The sequence below is a fragment of the Rhincodon typus genome, chromosome 1 (genome assembly GCF_021869965.1).
Source record: "Rhincodon typus isolate 14 chromosome 1, sRhiTyp1.1, whole genome shotgun sequence".
In the NCBI taxonomy this organism is placed as follows: Eukaryota; Metazoa; Chordata; class Chondrichthyes; order Orectolobiformes; family Rhincodontidae; genus Rhincodon; species Rhincodon typus.
This window is the reverse complement of record NC_063332.1, coordinates 108,338,152-108,360,975: the sequence shown is the minus strand read 5'-3', so window position 1 is coordinate 108,360,975 and position 22,824 is coordinate 108,338,152. Positions and strand designations below refer to the sequence as shown.

Sequence of the window (22,824 nt, the reverse complement as noted above, 5' to 3'; positions counted from 1 at the left end):
GGAATTGGGGGGTAAACTCTCCCCTGCTTGGAGTCATGCCTGTCAAATAGGATGATGATTGTAGTTGTTCGAGGTTGTCATCTCTGCAGGAGGTACTCCAGGTTGGGTCCTAGGCCCAACTATCTTTAGCTGCTTCATTAATGGCTTAACCTCCATAATAAGGTCAGAAGTGGGGATGTTCACCAATGGCTGTGCAACGTTCAGCTTCGTTCGCCACTTCTCTCAAAAAAATTATACAAGATGACGGTGGAGTAGAATGCTTCAGCTGAAGTTCGTCCGCTCTGTCTGTTTCTTTTTCTTTTTTTTCCCTCTTTTATTCTTTTCTCTTTTTTATTTATTTTCATCTCTCTTCTTCCTTCCTTCCTTCTTTCTTCTTGTCCTCGGACTCCCTGCTTCAACACGGGCTCTGATTCCTGGCGAGGCATCCTCCCAGCTCGGCATGGTCGTCTTTCTGCCCGGCTTGGCCTCGGCATGGACCTGTAGTCTTGATGATTCCAGAGCGGTCTCTTGACTTTGAACCTCGAGGTGAAACCTGGCGTGGTCTGGAGGCTAGGTGCCAGTGATGACTGGGTTGGAAGGATTGTTGTTCTGAACTTTTTCTCTATTTTCTAATTTATTCCTATAATCTGCAATGCTGGACTTTTTATTTTTCTATTTTTTTTATCCCCTAGGAGCCTGTACTGAAGAATCTGTACCTAAGTACTTTTGTACCTGTGATGATGCAGTGAGTGGAGACTTCTGACCTTTTCCTGTATTCATTTGGGTACATGTGACAAAGCTAATTCTCAGATACTGAAGCAGTCTATGTTAAAATGCAACAAGACCTGGAACAGTATCCAGGCTCGGGTTGAAAAGTGGCAAGTAAATTCGCTCCACACAAATGCCAGGCTACAAACATCTCCAATAAGAGACTAACCACTGCCACTTGACATTCAATGGTGTTATCAATACCCCACTATCAATATCCTGGGGTTACCATTGACCAGAAGCTCAACTGGGATTAGCCGTATAAATACGCGGCTACCAGAGTAGGTCAGAGGTTTGAAATACTGTGGTGAGTAGCTCACCTGACTCCCCAAAGCCTGTCCACCATCTACAAGGCACAAGTCAGGAGTGTGATGGAATACTTCCCACTTGCCTGGATGAGTGTAGCTCCAACAACATGCAAGCAGCTTGCTTGATTGGCACCACATCCACTTCTTCACTACTGATGCTCAGTAACAGCAGTGTGTACCATCTACAAAATATTCCACAGAAATTCACCAGAGCTCCTTGGCACCTTGCATACCTGCAACCACTTGCAACGAGAAGGACAAGGGCAGCAATTATGTGGTAACACTATCACCTGCGAGTTCCCCTCCAAGTTGCTCTCCACTCTGACTTGGAAATGTATCGCCATTCCTTCACTGTCGCTGTCATTGGGTCGAAACCCTGGAATTCCCTCCCTAATGGCATTGTGGATCTACCTGCAGCATTTGACAGTTTAAGAAAGTAACTCACCATCTTCTCAAGGACTTGGGAGAGGCAATAAATGCAGGCCCGGGCAATAACGCTTAAAATCCATGAGTGAATGTTTTTAAAAAAAAAGGTTATTTCATTCCTCTAAGTGCTAATAGAAATAGGCTGAATCTGTTCAAAAAAGAACTACTCATCTCAGGAATCAGTCAGAATTTTTCTGAACTGCTTATGTAATTGTAGGTTCTTAAATAAGGTGATTCCTTGGTCATTAGTTAATCATGTATCATGGAACATTATCAAATCTAGGATAGCCTGCTCTCTAGCTCTAAAACGTACTGAGTTGAGGAACTTTTCCCAAACCTATGTACTGTGAAATTTGTGTTTCAGGCCACCTTTGCCCATCTCATTCATTCAATCTATATTTCGATTAAGATCGCTCATGACTATAAATATACCTTTCTCACAAGCTCTTATCATTTCTTCTTGTGTTTGCCCTTTCTACAGTCTCGTTGCTTTTAAAGAGCTTACGAACTACTGTTAAGAATTATTTCATAGAATAGAATGCCTACTGTGTGCAAACGGGTCATTCGACTCAACAAGTCTGAAGAGCATCCCACTCAGACCCAGCTCCCTACCCTTACCCTGTAACCCTACATTTCCCATGGTTAACGCACCTAACCTACATATCCCTGAACACTGGCCAACTGACCTAACTTGTATATCTTTGGAATGTGGGGGAAACCAGAGCATCTAGCGGAAACCCACGCAGTCAGTTGCCCAAGGATGGAATCAAACCTAAGTCCCTGGCGCTCTGAGGCAGCAGTGCTAACCCGTGAGCCACTGTGGTGCCTGGGATTTGCTACTCTTACATTTTTTAAAAATCTCTACCCAACTAATACTCTGTTTTGATCTTTAGTGAGAGATGACCTTGGTTTTGCTCCACTAATGTCATACTTAATTGAAAGTACTACCTTTCCATCCCTCCCTAACTTCTTATTCTTTCATTATGTCATGTAACTTAGAATTTTCAAGTCTTGAACCTTTTGTCATATTGAAGCTAAGGCTCTCTACTGACTGTCTGGTCATACATTTATTTCTGTTTAGGTTATTGGTTTTTCCATTTTTATTCAGAATGCTATGCACATGCAAATAGAGAGCCTTTGGTTCCCTTTCTTTTACTATTTTCACAACCTCTAGCCCTACTTGCTGCTGCACTGTTAAGTCAACGTGCTCTGTTCCTTCCTGACACATTCTGATGATCTTTTTTCCTTTTATAGCTGCCTTGCTCACTTCTCCTCACCTCTCATTAAATTATCACCGCTTTCTTCAATCCATCCCTTGCACTCACTGTTTCATTTAAAACTTACTGCCCATTCTAGTTATGCAACTAGCTGGAACATTGATTCCAGCATGATTTAGGTGAATCATTTCATTTGGTACAGCCTTCACTGTCTCCAGTTCTGGTGCCAGTGCAGCATGAATCAAAGCACATTTTTTCCACATCAACCTTTAAAACACAAATTTAACATGCATATCTTATTTTCCTTATGCCAATTTACTCACAACTGACCTAGTAATCCAGAAGTTTTACTCTTTCTTCATGTGATGTGAACATCGCTGGCTAGGTCAGCATTTATTGCTTGTTTGTAATTAACCTTGAGAAGATGGGAGTTACCTTCTTGAGCCACTGCAGTCCTTGAGATGTAGGTACACTCACAGTGCTGTAAGGGTGTTCCAGGATTTTGACCCTGCGACAGTGATGGAACACTTATATAGTTCCAAGTCAGGACAGTGTGTGGCTTGGAAGAGAACTCTCGGTTATTGTAGTCCCATGCATCTGCTGCCCTTACCCTTCTTGGTGGTAGAGGTCATGTTTAGAAGCAGCCTTTGTAAGTTTCTACAGTGCATCTTGTACTTGCTGCTGCTCTGAGTATAAGCTGTAGAGGGATTGAATGTTGAAGGTCGGTGAATGGAGTGCCGTTCAAGCAGGCTGCTTTGTCTTGGTAAAAAGTTTGTTGACTGTTACTGGAGCTGCACTCATCCAGGCAAGTGAAAAGTATTCCATTACATTGCTAATTTGTCTCTTTTTAAATTGTGGACAGACATTGCTGAGACAGGAGGTGAATGCGTCATGCATTACTAGCCTCTGGTCACCTCTTGTAGCCACAGTACTTATGATTGGTCCAGTTCAGTTTTAGGTCAGTGGCAAGCCTAAGGATGTTGATAATGGGGGCTGCAGCGATGGTAATGCTACCAAAGGTACGGGAAAGAAAGTTAGATTCACTTTTGTTGGAGATGATCATTATCTGACACTCTGTGACTGCTGTATGTTTGGACTGTCAAGAAGCATTTGATAGTGTCACATGACAGTTTGGTTAGCAAATTAGAAATGTTTAGGATTGGTGAATCCTTTGCAGTTTGGATTAGAAGTTGGCTGAAAGGCAGGACATACAGGGTAGGTATAGATGTGTATTTGTCAGATTGGAGACCAGATGAAATAGTGTTCGGAGGGATCGGTTTTGGGACCCTTTTTTCTGATTTATATAAACAATTTGGAGTTGAATGTTGAAGGCAAAATCTCTAAATTTGCAGATGTTGCTAATCGTGAATTGTGAAGATGATGCTGAATTATTCGGGAGAGACTTTGACAAGTTGACCCAATAGGCAGACACCTGGCAGTTGGATTTCAATGCAGAGAAACGTGCGGTAATGCTTTTTGACAGAAGAAACATTGAGAGATAATGCAGGTTCTATGGTACGACCTTGATGGGAGTACAGCAGTAGGGGGGGTTTAAAGCGCATTTCTGAATGTGGCCAGGCGAGTTGAAACAGTTGTTAAGAAGGCTTAAAGGACCCTTGGGTTAAAAAATATAGGCATCGAGTATAAGAACAAGAAAGTGATGTTACACCCCCTGTAAATCATTGGTCAGACCATATTTAGAGTATTTTGTTTATTTCTGGATAGCTTATTTAAGGAAGCATTATAAAGTCCTGGAGAAAGTGCAAAGGAGATTTTCCAGAATGATACAAGGGATGTGGGATTTTAGATACTAGGAAAGATTAGAGAAATTGAGCGTATTCTATTTGGAATAGAGAAGATTAAGTGGTGAATGTATTGAGGTGTTCAAAATTATGAACAATTTTGACAAGATAAAGAAGGATATTCTGTTTCCACAAGTTATGTCAGTGACTGGGTGTCAGAAAGGGCTAGGAGTGAGATGAGGAGAAACTACTTCTCTGAGAGTTAGAATGCGCTGCCTGGGAGAGTGGTGGAGTCTGATTCCATAGGACGTTACAAAAGGGAGGGATATATATTTGAAAGTCATGAATTTAGAGGGGCAGTGACACAGGGTTGGAGATTGGGACTCGCTGAGTAGCTCTTTCAGGAGCTAGTACAGACATGATAGGCCAAATGACCTCCTTTTGTATTGTAAAATTATATGATGTAGAGTGAGAGATTTATATAAATTTTAAAATTTTTAGGTTTGGATGTTTAAATTTTGAATTAGTGACATTGGATTTTCATAGTGACTGCTATTAAAATAACTGAATAGAGAAATTGTGCCCAGGACAATTGTGCTTTTCTTAGGAGAGTTTATGATCAAGCAAGGTAAACAATTCTGCCTCAAAGCTTGAGTTAAAATTTCTGAACTTTTTAGAGAAAGCACGCATAGCTTGAAGGAAAAATGTGGTTTGGGTTTATAGTATTGGACAGCTCTGCAAAAGTCTTGGATGAAAATGGATGCATAAAGCAGCCTTCTGGAGAAAGGAAGGCGATAGTAAAATAGATTACCTTCGAGTAAGGACCTTGGCTATGGTTTCAGATGAGGAGTATTTAGATAAAACACTGAATAGGTTATTTGGAGCTGAGAATGTTGAAATCATTTCTGAGGAAGGGTCACCGGACCCGAAACGTTAACTCTGTTTTTATCCTTCACAGATGCTGTCAGGCCTGCTGAGCTTTTCCATCAACTTTGTTTTTGTTTCTGATTTATAGCATCTGCAGTTCTTTCGGTTTTTATTTAATGTTTAAATCAGGTGGATGAAGGCTTCAAGAAAACGCTATCAGAATTTCCAGATTGGGATTTGAAGTCTCATTTAAATTGTTAGCGAAGATAAATTTTTCTGTAGATTGAATACTGTCCAAGGGGTGTTTTTGGGTACTGTAAAGGGTGCCGGGTTCAATGGGATCATATTTCCATTGTGTTCCTCAAAATTTTTAAAGGTGTGTTTCATGAAAATAGACCAAACCATTTAATCTTCATTTCTTTTGCTTAAACTTTTGTTTTATTGTTAAAACCAAAGCATGATCTATCAACCAGATTTCAGTCTAGGATCTATCTTGTCTAGTCATAACATCAGCTGGAATCATAAGAATATGTCTTTGTAATTGGATGATGGGGGCGGGGGTAATCTTCACCCCTGTCACAGCTTCGCATCAACTGTTACACGATTACTTTTGAACTTTAAAGGTTGCACAGTGGTTATTGCTAACAACTGTTGTACTTTTTATTTACTAAAGTGATGTACTGTAGTAGAATACATGTCAGCTTATTGTTGGGTTTCTGATTTCTGTTCGTTCTCATCAGCCACTGAGGTTTACGCTAAATATAGAAAATAAGAATAAGAGTAGGCCATTTGGCCTTTCAAGGCTGCTCCACACTGCTGTACAATTATGGCTGATCATCCAACTCTGTCCCCTGTACCTGCTTTTTCCCTTTGATCCCTTTGGCCCTAAGCAGAATGTCTAACACCTTTTTTTGAAAAATTCAATATTTTGATCTCAACTACTTTCAAGGGCAGAGAATTCTACAGGATAACCACTTTCTGGTTGAAGAAATTTCTCCTCCTCTCAATCCTAATATCTTATCCAAAAATTCATAAACTGTAACCCCAGTCTCTGGATTCCTCAGTCACTAGGAACGTCCAGCTATGAAGGCCAATGTAGCCTTTATCATCACCTGCTGCACTTACATGCTTACTTTCAGCATCTGGGTGTGCAAGGATATGCAGGTTTCATTGTAACTGTGCCTTTCCGAATCTGTTGTCTTTCAGATAATCTAGATTCAGTTGGAATTAGACTGAAGTAGAACTTTAATTATGACTAAGACTGAGCAACTTAATTAAGGCTAACCCCAGTTCATTGTAAAAGATGAAAAATATTGTCCTGGTTTTCTTTTCAGTACTTTCTTCAACAATTGGTTATATAGATGAAATCCTGCATTTGAAAGCTAACACAATCATTTGCATTTTTTTGTTGTAGATTCATTTATGCAGAACATAGGTCTGTAAGGGAGATGAACCATGTAATAGAACTAATTCGTTTGCATGGAGTTTTTTTTTTAAATTTTGTATTGCAACCACTCCAATTCTTAGCAAATAAAATTATTCAACTTGTTTTGTTGAGAGATCCAGTTTAAAGAGGAAAAAAATCAGGTGATATAGTATTAGAGGATACATTGTGTACTTTTACAGTGCAGTCACTAAGCCATTATTGGTTGTGAATATCTGAGTTCATACCCATGCTGGTTGTAATCGGTGTACTTGATTTGGGGCAGACTGGAGAGAACGGGCTTAGTGAAACTGGAACATACCAGGTTATCTAACATTATTTGCGTTGTGAGCCCTTCCCAATAAAATCACCAGGTTATTCTGCAACCTTCTAGATTGCAGTAGTAGAAACCTTCACTTTCGGTATTATTTCGGTATAGCTTTAGTTTGTTCATGATTTGTGGGCCATTGCTGGCTCAATCAGAATTTATTGCCTTGAGAAGGTGTTGTTGAGCTGCCATCTTGCAACAGCTACAATCCTGGACATGTAGGAACGTCCGCAGTATTGTTATAAAGGGAGTTCCAGGAATTTGACCCAGTTATGGTGAGCAAGCTGTTCAGGATGGTATGTGGCTTGTAGAAGTACTTGCAGGTGATGGTGTTCTCATGCACCTGCTGCCCTTTTCTTCTAGCAGTAAAGGTTTGGGAACTGCTATTAGATAAACCTCAGTGAGTCACCCAAATGCACTTTTTACAGACTGCTGTTACTGAGGTTCACTGCTGGAAGAAATGAGTATTGAAGGTGGTAAATGGGATACCAGTCAAGTAGGGCTGCTTTGTTCTGGATGTTGTCAAGTTGGTTGAGTGCTTTAGTGTTACACTCGTGTAGGCAAGTAGAAAGCATTCTATCACACTCCCTTTTTTTTAAAAAATATCTTTTAGGTGATGGACAGCCACTGGGGATACTTGCTACAGAATTCATAGCCTCTAACCTGCTCTTATAGCCACAGTATTTTTATGGCTGATCCTCTTTAGGTTTTGCTCAATAATAATTCTCAGGATTTGACACTGGTAAATTCAGCTATGATAATGCCATTGACTGTTGAGGCATAATGGTTAGATTGAATGTGGGTACAATTACAATGTTTAAAAGACATTTTGGATGGATACGTGAATAGAAAAGGTTTTGAGGAATATGGGCCAGGAGTAGGCAGGCGGAACTGGTTTAGTTTGGGATTATGTTCGGCATAGTCTCGTTGGATCAACGGATCTGTTTCGATGCTGAATGTCTGTCTGTGGAGGTAGCCATTTCCTGACACTTACGTGGCACAAGTGTTTCTTGTCATTTATCAGCCCCAGCCTGGATGATTCCAGGTCTTGTTGCATGCGAATAGAGACTACTTTGGTATGAGGCGTTGTGAATGGAGCAGAAAATTGAGCAGTTATCAGCAAACATCCCATCTTTGACCTTCTGATGGAGGGAAGGCCACTGAAGCAGCTGAAGATGTCTGGGTGTAGGACACAACCCTGAGGACACATGCAGTAATGATCTTGGGTTGAGAAGACCTCCGTCAACCGCAACTGTCATCTTTTGTGCTATGTATGATGCCAACCAGTGGACAGGGTCCTCCAATTCCAATTGACTGTAGTTCTGTTTGGACTCCTTGAGCCACACTTGGTCAAAACAAGCCAATACTTGGCTTGTGGGTAACTTGCAGATTATGATGTTCCGGTGTATCTGTTGCTCTGGTCCTTCTAGATGGACATGCCCATGGTTTTGGAAGGTGCTGTATAAGGAGCCTTGGTAAATTTCTGCAGTGCATCTTGAGATGGTACACACCGCTGCTCCTGAGCTTCGTTGGAGGGAATGGATGTTTATGGATGTGTTGTCAAGCTTAACTGGACCTGCATGCATCCAAGCACATGGTGAGTATTCCAAAATATTCCTGACTTATGCCTTGTGGATGGTGGTGGACTTTGGCAAGTCAGGATGAGCATAATTTGCTGCAGAATTCCTAGCCTCTGCGTTGCTCTTGTAGCCACTGGTCAATGATAACACCCAGGATTTTGATAGCGGGGGGTTTCAGTGATGAAAACACCATTAGATGTCAAGGGTTGATGGTAGATCACCTCTTTTTTGGAGATGGTCATTGCTCCACATTTGTGTTGTGCGAATGCTACTTGCCACTTCTTACCCCTAGCTTAAATGTGGACTGCCTCAGTATCTGAGGAGTTACAAAGAGCACTGAACATTGTGCAATCATCAGTGGATGTCTCCACTTCTGACCTTTTATAATGGAGAGAAAATGAAGCAGTTGAAGATAGTTGGGCCTAGGACTATACTTTGATAAAATCCTCCAAAGATATCCTGGAGCTGAGATGACTGACCTCCAACAACAATAGCCATCTTCCTCTGTGCCAGGAATGACTCCAATCATCAGAGAGTTTTCCCCTAATCCCCACTGACTCCAGCCTTGCCAGGGCTCCTTGATGCCATTTCTGGTCAAATGCAGGCTTGATGTCAAGAGCTGTCACTCGCATCTCACCTCTGGAATTCAGCTCTTTTGTCCATGTTTGAACCAAGGCTGTAATGAGGTCAGGTTGAATGGCCCTAGTTGAACCTAAACTGCGTATCTGTGAGCAGGTTGTTGCTAAGCAGATGCTACTTGATAGCACTGATAATACCTTTCATTGCTTTCGTGATCAAGAGTAGACTGATGGGACAGTAATTGTCTGGGTTGGATTTGTTCTACATTTTGTGTACAGGACGTACCTGGGCAGTTTCCCACATTTTCAAGTAAGTAGATGCCTGTGTTGTAGCTGTACTGGAATAGCTTGGCTAGGAGTGGAGCATGTTCTGGAGCACACCTTCGATACTATTGCTGGAATGTTGTCAGGGCCTTTGCAGTATTCTGTGTCTCCAGCTATTTCTTGATATGGATTGAATGGAATTGGCTGAAATCTGGCACTTGAGAGGCTGGGGACCTCTGGAGGAGGCTGAGATGGCTCATCCATTCAGCACTTCAGGCTGAAAATTGTTGTGAATGCTTCAGCCTTATCTTTTGCATTGATGTGCTGGGCTCCTCATTGTTAATGATGATCTTTGCAGAGCTGTTTCCTGGGCCCGAAACGTCAGCCTCTCTGCTCCTGTGATGCTGCTTGGCCTGCTGTGTTCATCCAGCCCTGCACCTTGTTGTCTTAGATATGATCCGTTGGTTATAGAATTGTTTAACTCCACCTATCACTTACTGCTTATGCTCTTTGACATCAAGTAGTCCTGCTTTATAGCTCCACTATGTTGGCTCTTCATTTAGGTGTGCGTGGTGCTGCTCCTGGAATGCCTCCTGCAATTTCATTAAACCAGGTTGATTCCCTCGCTTGGTAGTAGTGGAAGTCTGTACATGGCAGGCCATGAGGTTGCAAATGGTGTTGGAGACAATTCTGCTGCTGATGTCCCATGTCATCTCATGGATGCCCATCATGAGTCATTAGATCAGTTCGAAGTCCCATTTTAGCATGAAGATTATATTGTGTGGTGCAATGTAAGGCATCTTCAGTGTGAAGCTGGGACTTCACCCCCACAAGGATGCTTGCTGATACTGTGACAGAGATTCATCTGCAGCTGGCAGATTGATGAAGATGAGGTCAAGTGTATTTTCCCTCTTGTCAGTTTCCTCACCACTGCCATGGACCCAGTCCAGCAACAGTGTCCTTTTTTGGACTTGACCAGCTCCATCAATAGTGCTGCTGCTGAACCAGTCTTGGTGGATATTAAAATCACCACCCAGAATGCACTTTGCACCCTTCCTTCCTCCAAGTGGTGTTCAACATGGAGAAATACCGATTCATCAGTCAAGGTTGGTGAGCGTCGGGGTGGGGGGGTGGAGGGGGAGCTACGTGGTAATTAGCGGGAGGTTTCCTTGTCTGTGTTTGACCTCTCTCCATGAGATGTTGATGTTATGGTAGATGTAATGGCTGTTAACCAGCTACCTTGTACTTGCTTTTTAAACCAAGTTAACCTAATTGGACCTAGAACAGAGGAAAATCACCTTTTTTTTTCTGAAATGAAGTATATGAATGAATACATAACTAAACTTTTTAGCCAGTGTTTCAATTTTTGATTTGCTAAATTCTATATTTCGGTCTACATATTCCATTGCCACAGCAGTATTTTCTTTGGGAATTACTAACTGTCGTTGTCACAAACCGTCTTTTTGCTACTTTATGGTTGTTCTTCCCACAATGTGTCTGTTCAGATGTTTAGTCGGTATTACGCTTCTTGGAGCTTTTTGTAAACAATTCACTTGGGAATATTTAATTTTTTTTTGTATTTTTTTTTAAAAGACTGGTGTTGAATAGTTTTATTTAATTTGTTGGCTCTCCAGAAAATATCATTTATCCAATTCTGTTTCCTTCTAGCAGTGTAACCTATCAGACCAATTCTTGTGCTAATCGGCTTTTCTTTAAATTGCGTAGTGTGTAATTAATTCAACTATACATAGAGAAAATGGGTTCCCTATTTTACAGCTCTGAAACTATCCGATTGCACTGTTTATTATCATATTCCCTGTCTAAATATTTGTGTGCACGCAATAAACTGGGTCATGTGCAAGCTGAGTAACCTGTAGAAATGTCAGGAGTTGGATATTAAAATTTTAAAAAAGGCTTTCATAATGTGCATTAGCAGATCCCCTGATGTTTCAAATCCCCCTGGGAGACGAAACCAAAATAACCACATTTACCACACGACCCTCAAATGAGGAAATTACTGATAAGATTCCAGCTTTTGTAATATTACTTTACAATTATTTACTTCCTTTAACATGAATCAGAGCCAATGCAAACTTAACCTGAATTAACAGGCAAATCATGCTTCAAATAAAAAGATAATTTTCATTTGAAATATTCAACACAATAAACAGCCGTCTTACAGAACCACATGGACGACACGGTAGTTCAGTGGCTAGCACTGCTGCCTTAGAGTGTCAGGGATATGGTTTTGAATCCAGCCTTGGGTAACTGTCTCTGGAGTTTGCACATTTTCTCCATGTCTGTGTGTGTGGTTTCCACCAGGTGCTTCGTTTTCCTTCCATAGCCCAAAGATGTGCGATTAGGTGGATTGGTAATGCTAAATTGTCTGTAGTGTCTAGGGAAGTGGAGAAGACTACATGGATAGCCATAGTAAATGTGGGGTTATGGGTATATGGTAAAGGACTAGGTTTGGGTGGGATGCTGTTTGGAGGGTTGGTGCAGACTTGGTTGATGAACTGAACAGCCTCTCTCTGCACTATGTTCTGTGATTCTCAGCAAATTTGGAATTATGTAGCTACAGCTCTACTGTTTGCTTCATTCTTACAGGGGAGCTGACAACAGCCTTCATCTTCGTGTTTTCTAGCCACAATTATCATTGGTAATATGTTCATCTTTTAAAAACCCTCTCCATGTCAGTCAGCTTATTAGACATTTTTAACCAGTTTGTACAGTGTCTCTCGGCACTTGATTGTTCTTCTACAAAGCAGATAAATTGATCTCTTCCTGAGATTTTCCTCTCATCCTCACACAGAAGTTGTCTGTGGTTCTCCTTCTGCCTCTATCTGTTTTCCATTTTTTTGTGTGTTGTCACCCCACCGGCCCCCATCTCTGATTGTTGATCTTAATACCTGTTAATTACACTTCCTGTTGGTACCACTTCTCCTTCCAGGTTAGGAGCTGCTAGGTCAAAATGGTCTTAGGGTCATGGAATTGTACAACACGAAAACAGACCCTTCGGCCCAACTCTTCCATGCTGACCAGCTATCCTAAATTAATCTAGTCCGATTTGCCAGCATTTGGTCCATATCCCTTTAAATCCTTCCTATTCATATACCCATCCAGATGCCTTTTAAATGTTGTAACTGTACCAGCCTCCATCATCTCTGGCAGATCATTCAATACATGCACCACCCTCTACCACCTGCAATTCTTGGACATGGACCAATATTTCCTAGTCAAAGAAAATTACAATTAACGTCTATGAAAATGCTGCAAGTCCTTAAACACTCCTCTCAAATGTTTTAAAAACAGTTACAGGTTCCGTGGTTTTAAGAAAGAAAGGAAAATTTGGCATTTAAACTACTTTCAGGTCAAAGATTGTCACGCTGATAGAGGTGAAGAATGACTCTTCTTAGTCTATAGAAGGCAAACACAAAAATCTGTAGTTATTCTTCTAGCAGGTCACTAGTTAGTTATAACTTGTGACAGTGCAGTGTGAAATGTTGGAAGACCAATGCAGCATCATGATGTGGGAAGACTCAGGAATGCTGTATTATGAATTCCCAATGCCCATTCCGCTTCTGTGGGGAGCCAAAGTGGCAGTTCATTAATCTGCTTTTGCATGCTTACTATACAGGTGAAAGAGCAGGCAGTTAGTCTGCATATGGATTTAGATGGTGCATTGCCTGTGAAACCTGGAATGAAAGGAAAGTGAAAGGGAGTAAAACTTGGAAGGTAAACAATTTCAAAGATCCTTTGAAAGTGTTGCTGTCACCTGCTATTGTTGTTCGTTGTCCCAAAATGTCTGTAGATTCCAGCCCTTTCTGCTTGCCAGGGTTTTGTACCTTTGTACTGCATATTACGTTATTGTACAGGGAGTCTCCTATTTACTTGTACTTAAGAATGCAATGCCAAATTTGGGTATAATTTTAAAGACCCAATGTACAAACATTTCTTGTACTTACAAATCCATGTTTTATATTGTCCTGCATTATGTTCCGATTTGCATGCAGGCTCCAGAACGGAACCCATTCATAACATGGGGATTGTCTGTACTGTTTCCCTTCCTATTTCCTGAACTGTATGCAATCGGATTGTTTTTAGTGCTGTGATATATCATTCCCTGGCACAATGATCCCATTATCGTTTCTCCTCATTTTGGAGACCCAATTTTTTTTGGAATATTTACTGTTATTCGCTTTCCTGATTTTAAGTTTTTTGTTGGTGTCCTCTGCCTTAGAACATAGAACATTATAGCGCAGTACAGGCCCTTCGGCCCTCGATGTTGCGCCGACCTGTGAAACCAATCTGAAGCCCATCTAACCTAAACTATTCCATTATCATCCATATGTTTATCCAATGACCATTTAAATGCCCTTAAAGTTGGCGAGTCTACGACTTTTGCAGGCAGGGCATTCCACGCCTTCAGTTTAGGGAACCTAGTTGGCATGGATGAGTTGGGCCAAAGGGCCTGTTTCCGTGCTGTATGACTCTGACTTCAGCAGTAGTTCATCATTTTCTATCTCTATCTTATTACCCCATTCTTTTATTTTCTCTTGCTTCCTGCTCTGATTCAATAAAAATGTTAATTGACCGCTCCCCCTCTTGTTTCCATATTGGCTAAATCTTTTTGCACTGCCCTAGTTAGCATCTGCACAAACACTTGGTGCTTGTAAGTTCGGTTGAAAGCTATCCTTTTACTCTATGTAGATATTTTTAATCAACCTGTTCACTTCTGTTTGGAGATATTATTAGACACCTCAAGCAGGTGGGATTTGAACCCAGGACTCCTGGCTCAGAGGCAGGGTACTCCCACCGCAACAAAACACCCCCTTTGTTATCTATACACAAGTACACCAGAGTTAGAATCAGGAGTGGCTGTTTAGCGTCTAGAGCCTTCTCTGCCATTTGCTAAGGCTATAACTGATTATAATTTTGGTCTTGACTCTACTTTCCTGTCAGTTCCCATAACCCTTGACTTTATTGCCAATCAAAAATCTGTCTACCCCAGCTTTGAATATATTATGACCAAACCATTGCAGTTTTCTGGGAAGAGTATTCCACAGCCTGAGGAATGTCTGTGTGCAAAAAGAACCCCTCATCTCAGTCTTAAATGAGAAACCCTGATTCTAGAGTTCCCCCACATGGAAAAAGCAACATCCATGCAGTCGTCTCCTCTAGGTTGTGTACGTTTCAAAATAATTACCGCTTGCTCAAATTCCAATGAGTATAGGCCTAAACTGCTCAACCTTTTACTCATAAGTTGACATTTCATCCCAAGGATCAGTCAAATGAACCTTTTCCCAAAAGCTTCTAATGCAATTCTATCCTTTTTCATAACGTATCAAAGCTGTATACAGTACTCCACATGTAGCCTCAGTAAGGCCTGTACAGCTGCAGCAACACTTCCACAACTTAATGTTTGATTTTCCCTCTCAAATAAATGCCAACATTCCATTTGCCTTCCTAATAATTTGCTGTATCTTCTTCATAACATTTTTATGATTCATGTTCTAGGACATCCACATCCCTCTGTTTCACAGTTTTGCAGTCTTTCCCACTCTCTGCTTGCCATTTTTCTTCCTCACTCTCACTTAATCCATCTAAGTCCCTTTGCAGATGTTTTATGCCTTCTTGACAGCTTTCTTCTCTATATGTCTTGGTCGTCCACAAAGTTAACTACATACATTATCTCACAAGTCCTCCTTTTATCCAAGCCAATCATATGCATTGCAAATAATTGATGCCTCTGAACTAATCCCTATAGCATTCCCCTCATCTTGCCAACGCAAAAATAATCCATTTGCCCTTACTTTGTTTCCTGTTAGCTAACTAATCCTTTGTCCATCCTAATGTTTTACCTCCTGCAACTGGAGCCCTTATTTTGCTAAGAACACTTGTGATATCGGATCTGCAGCCTTTTGGAAATTCCAGTATCCTACATCCACAGGATCCCCTTTATGCACCTTGCTTGTACTTGCTAAAAGAACTTCAGTAAATTAGTCAAATACGATTTCTGTTTTCCCAAAACCATGCTGACTTTGTCTGTTATTATGATTTTCTAAACATTTTGCTAGTCCTCCTTAATAATGGAGTTTAGCAATTTCCCTGTGGCAGATGTTAGTAACTAGCCTAGTTTCCTGTTTTGTACGTCCCTCTTTTTCTGAGATGTTACAATTGCAGTAAGCTGGAACTGTTCTAGAATCTGTAATTTTGGATAATTATTACCACTTCATCTACTTTCTCAGTAGTCCCCTCTTTAAAGATCCTTGGATGCAGACCGTCAAGTCAGGGAATGTGTCATTTCAACATTTTACTCCAAGAAGGTGCAACCATCGTTTTTTTTTTAATAAAAGTCATTTTTTGATTTTGTATCTAGGTACCTTTTGTACCCAAGATGGTGCTGGGAATAGTGACTCTGTACACTTTTCACTATGCTCCAGTATCCCTGTACTAGAGTAAGTGACAATAAAACCTAATTCTAGTTTTAATCTTCATCTCCTTAAACGTGCTTGGCTCACAGCTCATTATAGGCTTTGGCGTTTTCTTTGCAAATGTTTCCATGACTTTATATTTAGACAAGAAATGGAAATAACAAAATTAAATCCATCCATTGACATAGATATTTTTTGTGACCACTGGATGCATAAAGAGGTCTGCCTTTTTAAACATAGCCCTATTATAATGAAGGATATGCAGCAGGCAGTATGTATACAATAAACACCCTTATGCGGTAGCAATATGATGACCAGATGACCTGATTTTATGATATTGATTGAGAGATAAGTATTGTCCAGTACTTGGAAGTACTCTTCCTCAAAATAATACTGTGTCTTGGGTTGCTTTATATTTACGTGAGAAAACAGGTGGGACCTCATCCAAAGTCCTCATCCATTTCTAGCAGTGCAGTGCACACTTAAACACTGTACTGAAATGTCAGTTTTGATTTTTGTGCTTAAACCTGAAATGGGACTTGAACTCGGAACCTTCTGACAACGGAGGCAGGAATGCATCTAATTGATTTGCAACTATTAAAAATCCATTCATATGATATGGGATTTGCTGGCTAGACCAACATTTGTTCCCCATCTCTAAGTGCTCTTGGGAAAACGATGGTGAGGGCCTTCTTGAACTGCTATAGTTTGCGTGTAATACTCCCCTGACTTTTTTCTTGTTGTTAAGTGAACCTACAAGGTCAGTGTGTGGCAGTGCCTTCCAAAACTGCAAGTCTGTGCATTGGCACACTGGTTTGCGCAGAAACCCAGCAGTTGCAAGACCACGCAGGTTAGAGGGAACATTGTGTGGTGTAGGTATACCCAAAGTGCTATAAAAAGGGACTTCCAAGAATTTCACTGAGAGACAGTAAAGAAATGGTAATACAGTTCCAAGTCAAGATAACAACATATGACTTGGATGGTAACTTCCGTGTATCTGCTGATCTTCTACTTAAAGAACAGAGTTTGAGGTTGGAAGGTGTTTGCTCAGCAGCCTTGGTTAGTTGTTGCTTGTAGATGAAACTCATCTGCCAATATGTATCACTGGAGGGTATTTTGCCTGTTTTGAGTTCGGCCTTATGAGTAGTGTTAGAGTTGCATTCATCTAGGTACGTAGAGAGTATCCTATCATACTGCTCATATTGAACCTTTTTGATGGTGAACAGGAAGTGAAGTACTCACTGCCGAATTCCCTGCCTCTAATCTGTTCTTGTAGTCGCAGAATTCATGTGACCAGTTGAGTTCAGTTTCTGGTAAATGGTAACCTGTCGTATGCTAATAGTGGGGGATTCAGCAATAGTAATGCCACTGAATAAGAATCTAACCATTCTCTGTTGCTGGAATGTTCATTGCTTGAGTCTTGTACGATGCAAGTATTACTTGGCACTTATCAGTCAAAGCCTGAATGTTGTCTATAGGTCTTGTATTTTGACGTGGACAGCTTCAGTATCTGAGTTGTTGCAAATGGTGCTGAAGATTGCACAATGGTCGTCGAACGCCCCCACTTTTGACCTTACGGTGGAAAGAAGCTCACTGATTTTTGTTTTAAATTCATTTGTCGGATGTGGGTGTTGCTGGCTGGTTAGCATTTACTGCTCATCACTAGTTGTCCCTGAAGGTGGTGGTGAGCTGCCTTCTCAAAACACTGCAGCCCATGTTGTTGATGCATCTGTAGTTGGTTGGACCTAGATACTATCCTGGAGAATTCTTGATGTCATATTCCGGTTCTGAGATGTATGGTCTCCATCAGCCACAACTACCTTCCTTTTATGCTTGGTATGGCTCTAGCCAGCTGAGAGTTTTCTCATTGCCAGCCACATTCAGTTAAGTGCTGCCTTGATGTCAAGAGTAGTCACCCCCACTTGCCCTCCTTTGAATTCAGTTCTTTTGACCTTGTTTGGACCAAAGCTGTAATGGGGCCAGGAGAAGAATGGATCTGCCAGAGCCCAAACTGTGTGACAATGAGCAGATTATTGACCAAGTCCTGTTTGATAGCAGATGATACCTTCCTTCACTTTGATCAAGAGTAGACTCATGAGGCAGTAATTAGCTGGACTGGATTAATCTTTTTGTTGGCAGGACCTACCTGGGCAATTTTTGAGATGCCAGTGTTGTAACTGAACTGAAATAGCTTAATGAGGGGCACAGCGTGGACGCTGTTCTCTTGAATATTTTTTTCTTCTGTGTGGGCCTTTGGGGTCTGTGTGGCAGCAACTTCCGGAACTAGAAGTCAATGCTGCGATCTGCGTGGCCATGCCGATTGTCATGTGTATAATATCGGAGCAGTTGTGTGCAAGCACAGCTTCCGGGGAACTTTGTTCTTGAGGACAAGTCTTCAGTGCTAAGAGTAGAATATTGTCAGGATCTGTAGCCTTTGCAGTATCCAGTGCCTTTAGCCATATTTTGGTATTACATGGATTAAATTAAAATGGCTGGCACTTCTGACTGAAAATATTGCCGCACGTGCCTTAGTCTTACCTTTTGCACTGCTATTCTGGGATCCCCTATCATAGAGAATGGCTTTATCTGTGGAGCCACATCCTGCAGTTAGTTGATTAATTGTCCACTGCCATTAATGGCTTGATGTGGAAGGACTGCAGAGCTTAGACTGGATTCATTGATTCTGGGATTACTAAACTCTTGTCTATCGCATGCTGCTTGTCATTGCATGTAATCCTGTGTTGTAGCTTCATCAGTTTGATGCCTTGTTTTGGCTGTGCCTGTTGCTGCTGCTCCTGCTCCATACCATGTTGCACTCTTTTTGTTGAAGCAGGATAGATCCCCTGGCGCAGGACTAACAGTAGAATGGCGGATATGTTAAGTTGCAGATTGTAGTTGTAAGCAAATCTGGGGGAGATGCTCTCACAGATGTCCAGTTTTTGGTTGCTAGACTTGTTTAAAATCTACTCCATTCATCACTGCATACAAAATGTTGGGAAGTATCCTCAGTGTGAAGTGTGACTTTGACTACACAAGGAGTGGTCAATTTTACTAATACTATCATGGACAGATGCATCTGATATAGGTAGATTGATGAGATGAGAACAAGTAGATTTTTTTTTGCTCTTGTTGGGTCTCTCAGCAAGTTTATGTATATCAGGACCTGAGCAGCTTGATCACTAACTGTGCTACTAAGCCACTGTTGTGAAGGACATTGAAGTTACCCACCCAAAATGCATTCTATGCCCTTGTCAGCCTCTGCATTTTCTATGTTCAATATGGAGACATAGAGATTCATTGACATTAGTCTAGATTTATTAATTAACTTCAAATTTTATCATCTGCCATGGTGGGATTCAAACCCACGATCTAAGGGCATTGATCTCTAGCTAGTGACGATACCACTACATTACCATCTTCCCAACTGGCAGACATTCTCCAGTGAGTCACCAATATCTGAGAGAATTTGAATTGCTCTACGTGCCATTTTTTAAAAATGAAACTTTTGATATCTCATGCAATACATTTCCAATGAATTTGTTTGCTTTTGTGATCTAGGACGTTGATGTTGATGATAAAACAGGGCTGGAAGTTGATGGTGAACCTGATTTGAAACCTGATTCAGATATTCCTGATGTTCCACCCTCAAATGACAGCACTCCTGAAGTATTCAATAAGGCCCTATCAGGATTATCTTCAAGGTACCATTTCAGTTTGTAATACATGAAAGTTATTGATCTACATTTAACAGTCAGCTAGATTTCTCCATCCAATCCTTTGTGGTACCTCCTGATCAGTGCTTCTCTGAACTTGAACTTTTTTCTCTTGCAGTCAATATTCTTACTCCCTTCAGCTATGTGCAACTCTGATTATATCCACGCTTCTTTATTTTTGGCCTTGAGTATTTTAATGGATCCACTATAGTTGGCCATGCTTTCAGCTGCTTTGGCCCAAAGCTTTCAAATGCTGTCCTAAACCTCTGTCACTCCACTTCACTTTCCTCCTATTTGGCTGTCTTAAAACCAAACTTTTGCTTTTTTGCAGTTATGTATATTGGTGTCATAATTTGTTTTATATTGCCTTCGCGAAATGTCTTGAGGCCTTTTATTTTGTTAAAGGTGGTATACAAATAAACGTTGTTTGGTCGTGCTGGAGACAATGTTTATTGCACAATATCCTACTCTCACTTTTTACTTCTACTTACAATTATCAGGCTTTTAAAACCTAATCTTGGTATTACCTAATCAATGTTTCCTGATGTACCCTCCATTGTTTGAAAATATGGTTTTGGCTGTTCTGTTCAACTTAATTTTGACAATTTAAAAAGAATGATATTTGCATCCTACCTTGTAAATAGGTACTGCCCACAACAAAATAAAACTGCTTGTAAGTAAACAAATAATCAGTCTTACGTAGTGAAGCCATGCGTATATTTAGCATGGGGAAGCAAAACAAAAAAAGATTACTGATGCAATAGAATGTTCTTTGCTTACAACAGTGAATGCTGTTGAAACAAGGTTGTGTGGCCCTTCATCAAGATGTTTCACAATTCCAGTGGAAAACCTCTTATTCGAGGATATATGATTTTTATGACCATTTGGTCAGATGGTTGTATGCAACATTACCTTGCATTATAATTTGTGCTTCCAGTTTATATAACTTCCTGCCAGTAGGGCAGTGTTGGGAAATATGTAACTGAATTATCCAAACTGGAAGTTTCTTTGTTTGGACTGATCTTTCATCTTGAACTCAATTTCAGCAGAGGGAATTCTGCAACTACAGTTTTTCACAGTGCATGGCACATTTCACTTCTTAGGAAATGGATTTAAATTCATAATCTACTGTTAACTGGACATCAGACTTAACCTATCAACAATATGTGCGCAGTTCTGGTCATGACGCCATTGGAAGGATGTGGAAGTTTCGGAGAGGGTGCAAAACAGGTTTACCAGGATATTGCCTCGATTGGAATGTAGTAGTTATAAGGAGAGAGTGGACAAACTTGGGTTGTTTCGCTAGAGCATTGGAGGCTGAGGTGTGACCTTCATAAAGTTTAAGAGGTATGGATTGGGTGGATAGTCAGTCTTTTTCCCCAGGGTGGAAATGTATAATACTAGGGGGTATAGTTTAAGATGAGAGGGGACATGTTTAAAGGAGATATGCAAGGCAATTTTTTTTTAAACGCAGAGTGGTAGATGCCTGGAATGTGCTGCCAGGGTAAATGCAGATACAAAATCAACATTTAAGAGGTATTAAGAAAGGCACCTGATCAGGCAGGGAATAGAGGGATATGGACCATATGCAGGCTGATGGAATTAGTTTAGAATGGCATCATGGTTGGCAGAGACACGGTGGGCCAAGGGGCCTGGTCCTGTGCTGTTGTGTTCTATATAATATGGTTCATGTTATAGTTGCTCTGAATAAAGTAGAGCAAAGGTTCACATGGTTTACTTATTGCATATACTCTTCCAGATCTACCACCTCCCTACATATCCCTACCACCTTTACAGATTTAACATTTTAATACTTCAATCCCCATGTTGTTCAAAATTTACAAATTATGATATATCTGTTCAACATAAGCACTTACCATTAATGTGACAAATGGGTTGTTCGTTTGAACGTAAACACTTGGCAAAATAGAGGCATCTCTTTCAATAATAACTACCACAGAAAATAAAGCAAGTACGTAGACCGCTTGCTGCTGGTGTCAGCTAAATGTAATACTAAATTTAGGTTCTGCAGGGATTATGTGCAAAATTAGGCACTCTCTACTTTTAAAAGTACCTTAATTGGACTTTAAAAGAAGAGTACCTTTCTCTGTTGGTTCCAAAACATGGTAAAAGCTAAACAAGACTTCTCTGTGGCTATGAAGGAGAAATGATTGCATCGTGTGTTTAACTATCTTTTCCCCTCATTTTTATAATTTTTTTCATTGTATGTGCTTATTAAGAAACAAAGTTCTTTCCAATTGATGTTTTGCATTGCCTGTTGTGTTTTCCTGAATCTAAGGGCACACAGCATAGCCTGACGTGGACTGATGGATTTTTCCCATGCAATAGGCTATTTTTTTTGGCCAGCAACCACCCACTTTGCCATGTGAACTTTTTGTGTGGATCGGAGACCTCTGCAGAAGGCTCAGCCTCTTCCAGACTATCTGGACTAAATGACCTTCCAGAAGAAGGCTTTCATCCATACTTGGCCTTCTTTCTGGAGACCTTACACAATCTGTCAATTGCTGGCAGTTTCCTAATAACAGGACGTTCTTGAGTGGAGACGGTTTTAGATGGATCAAAGAGCAGTGGCTTTACCTTCTCCCGCCAATTGATGTAAACCACTAACTCTGAAAAAGGAGTGTTGATTGATTGGTTGGCAAGTAGACTATGGTAGTGATATTGCCTTGGGAAAAGTAGCAGTTAGATAATTAACAGTTAACTGTCAAACTCTAGTTAAATTTAGCCTGGCAGGTTGACACTGATTGGTCTTGCCCTGGCAAATTAACTATAGAACGAAGACTGCTTCGTATTTCATTAAGGTGAAACCAGCACGGTGTGTATACATGTTCTTTCTGTCTGCAAAGAATAGTGTATTAATATGTGTTTTCAGTACAGGCAAGTGTACCACACTGTAAGCATGAATTAATATTTACATTGAAACATTGAAAATAGGAGCAGGAGTAGGCCATCTGACTCTTTGAGCCTGCTTCACCGTTCATTCTGATTACAGTTAATCATCTAATTCAATACCGATTCTCACTTCTGCCCCATTATCCTTTGATCCCTTTAGCCCTAAGAGCTATATCTAACTCCTCCTTGAAGTCATACAATGTTTTGGCTTCGACTGCTTTTTGTGGTAGCAAACTCCACAGGCTCATCACACTCTCGGTGAAGTGATCCCATTGCTAAATGGT

At 40.8% G+C, this 22,824-nt stretch overlaps 1 protein-coding gene across 2 annotated transcripts in view; it reads left to right on the top strand.

Annotated features, from left to right (window-relative positions):
- Positions 1–22,824, top strand: part of cds1 (CDP-diacylglycerol synthase (phosphatidate cytidylyltransferase) 1) — a 105,021-nt gene that overhangs the window by 29,260 nt on the left and 52,937 nt on the right. The window contains exons 1-2 of one of the 2 annotated variants that reach the window (XM_048605153.1): positions 15,863–15,938; positions 19,473–19,615. In XM_048605153.1, coding sequence (XP_048461110.1) covers positions 15,915–15,938; positions 19,473–19,615 — 167 coding nt within the window. In that variant the 5' untranslated portion in view covers positions 15,863–15,914. Of the gene's footprint in view, positions 1–15,862; positions 15,939–19,472; positions 19,616–22,824 lie in introns of those variants that run through there. The other variant, XM_048605147.1, reaches the window with a different exon arrangement.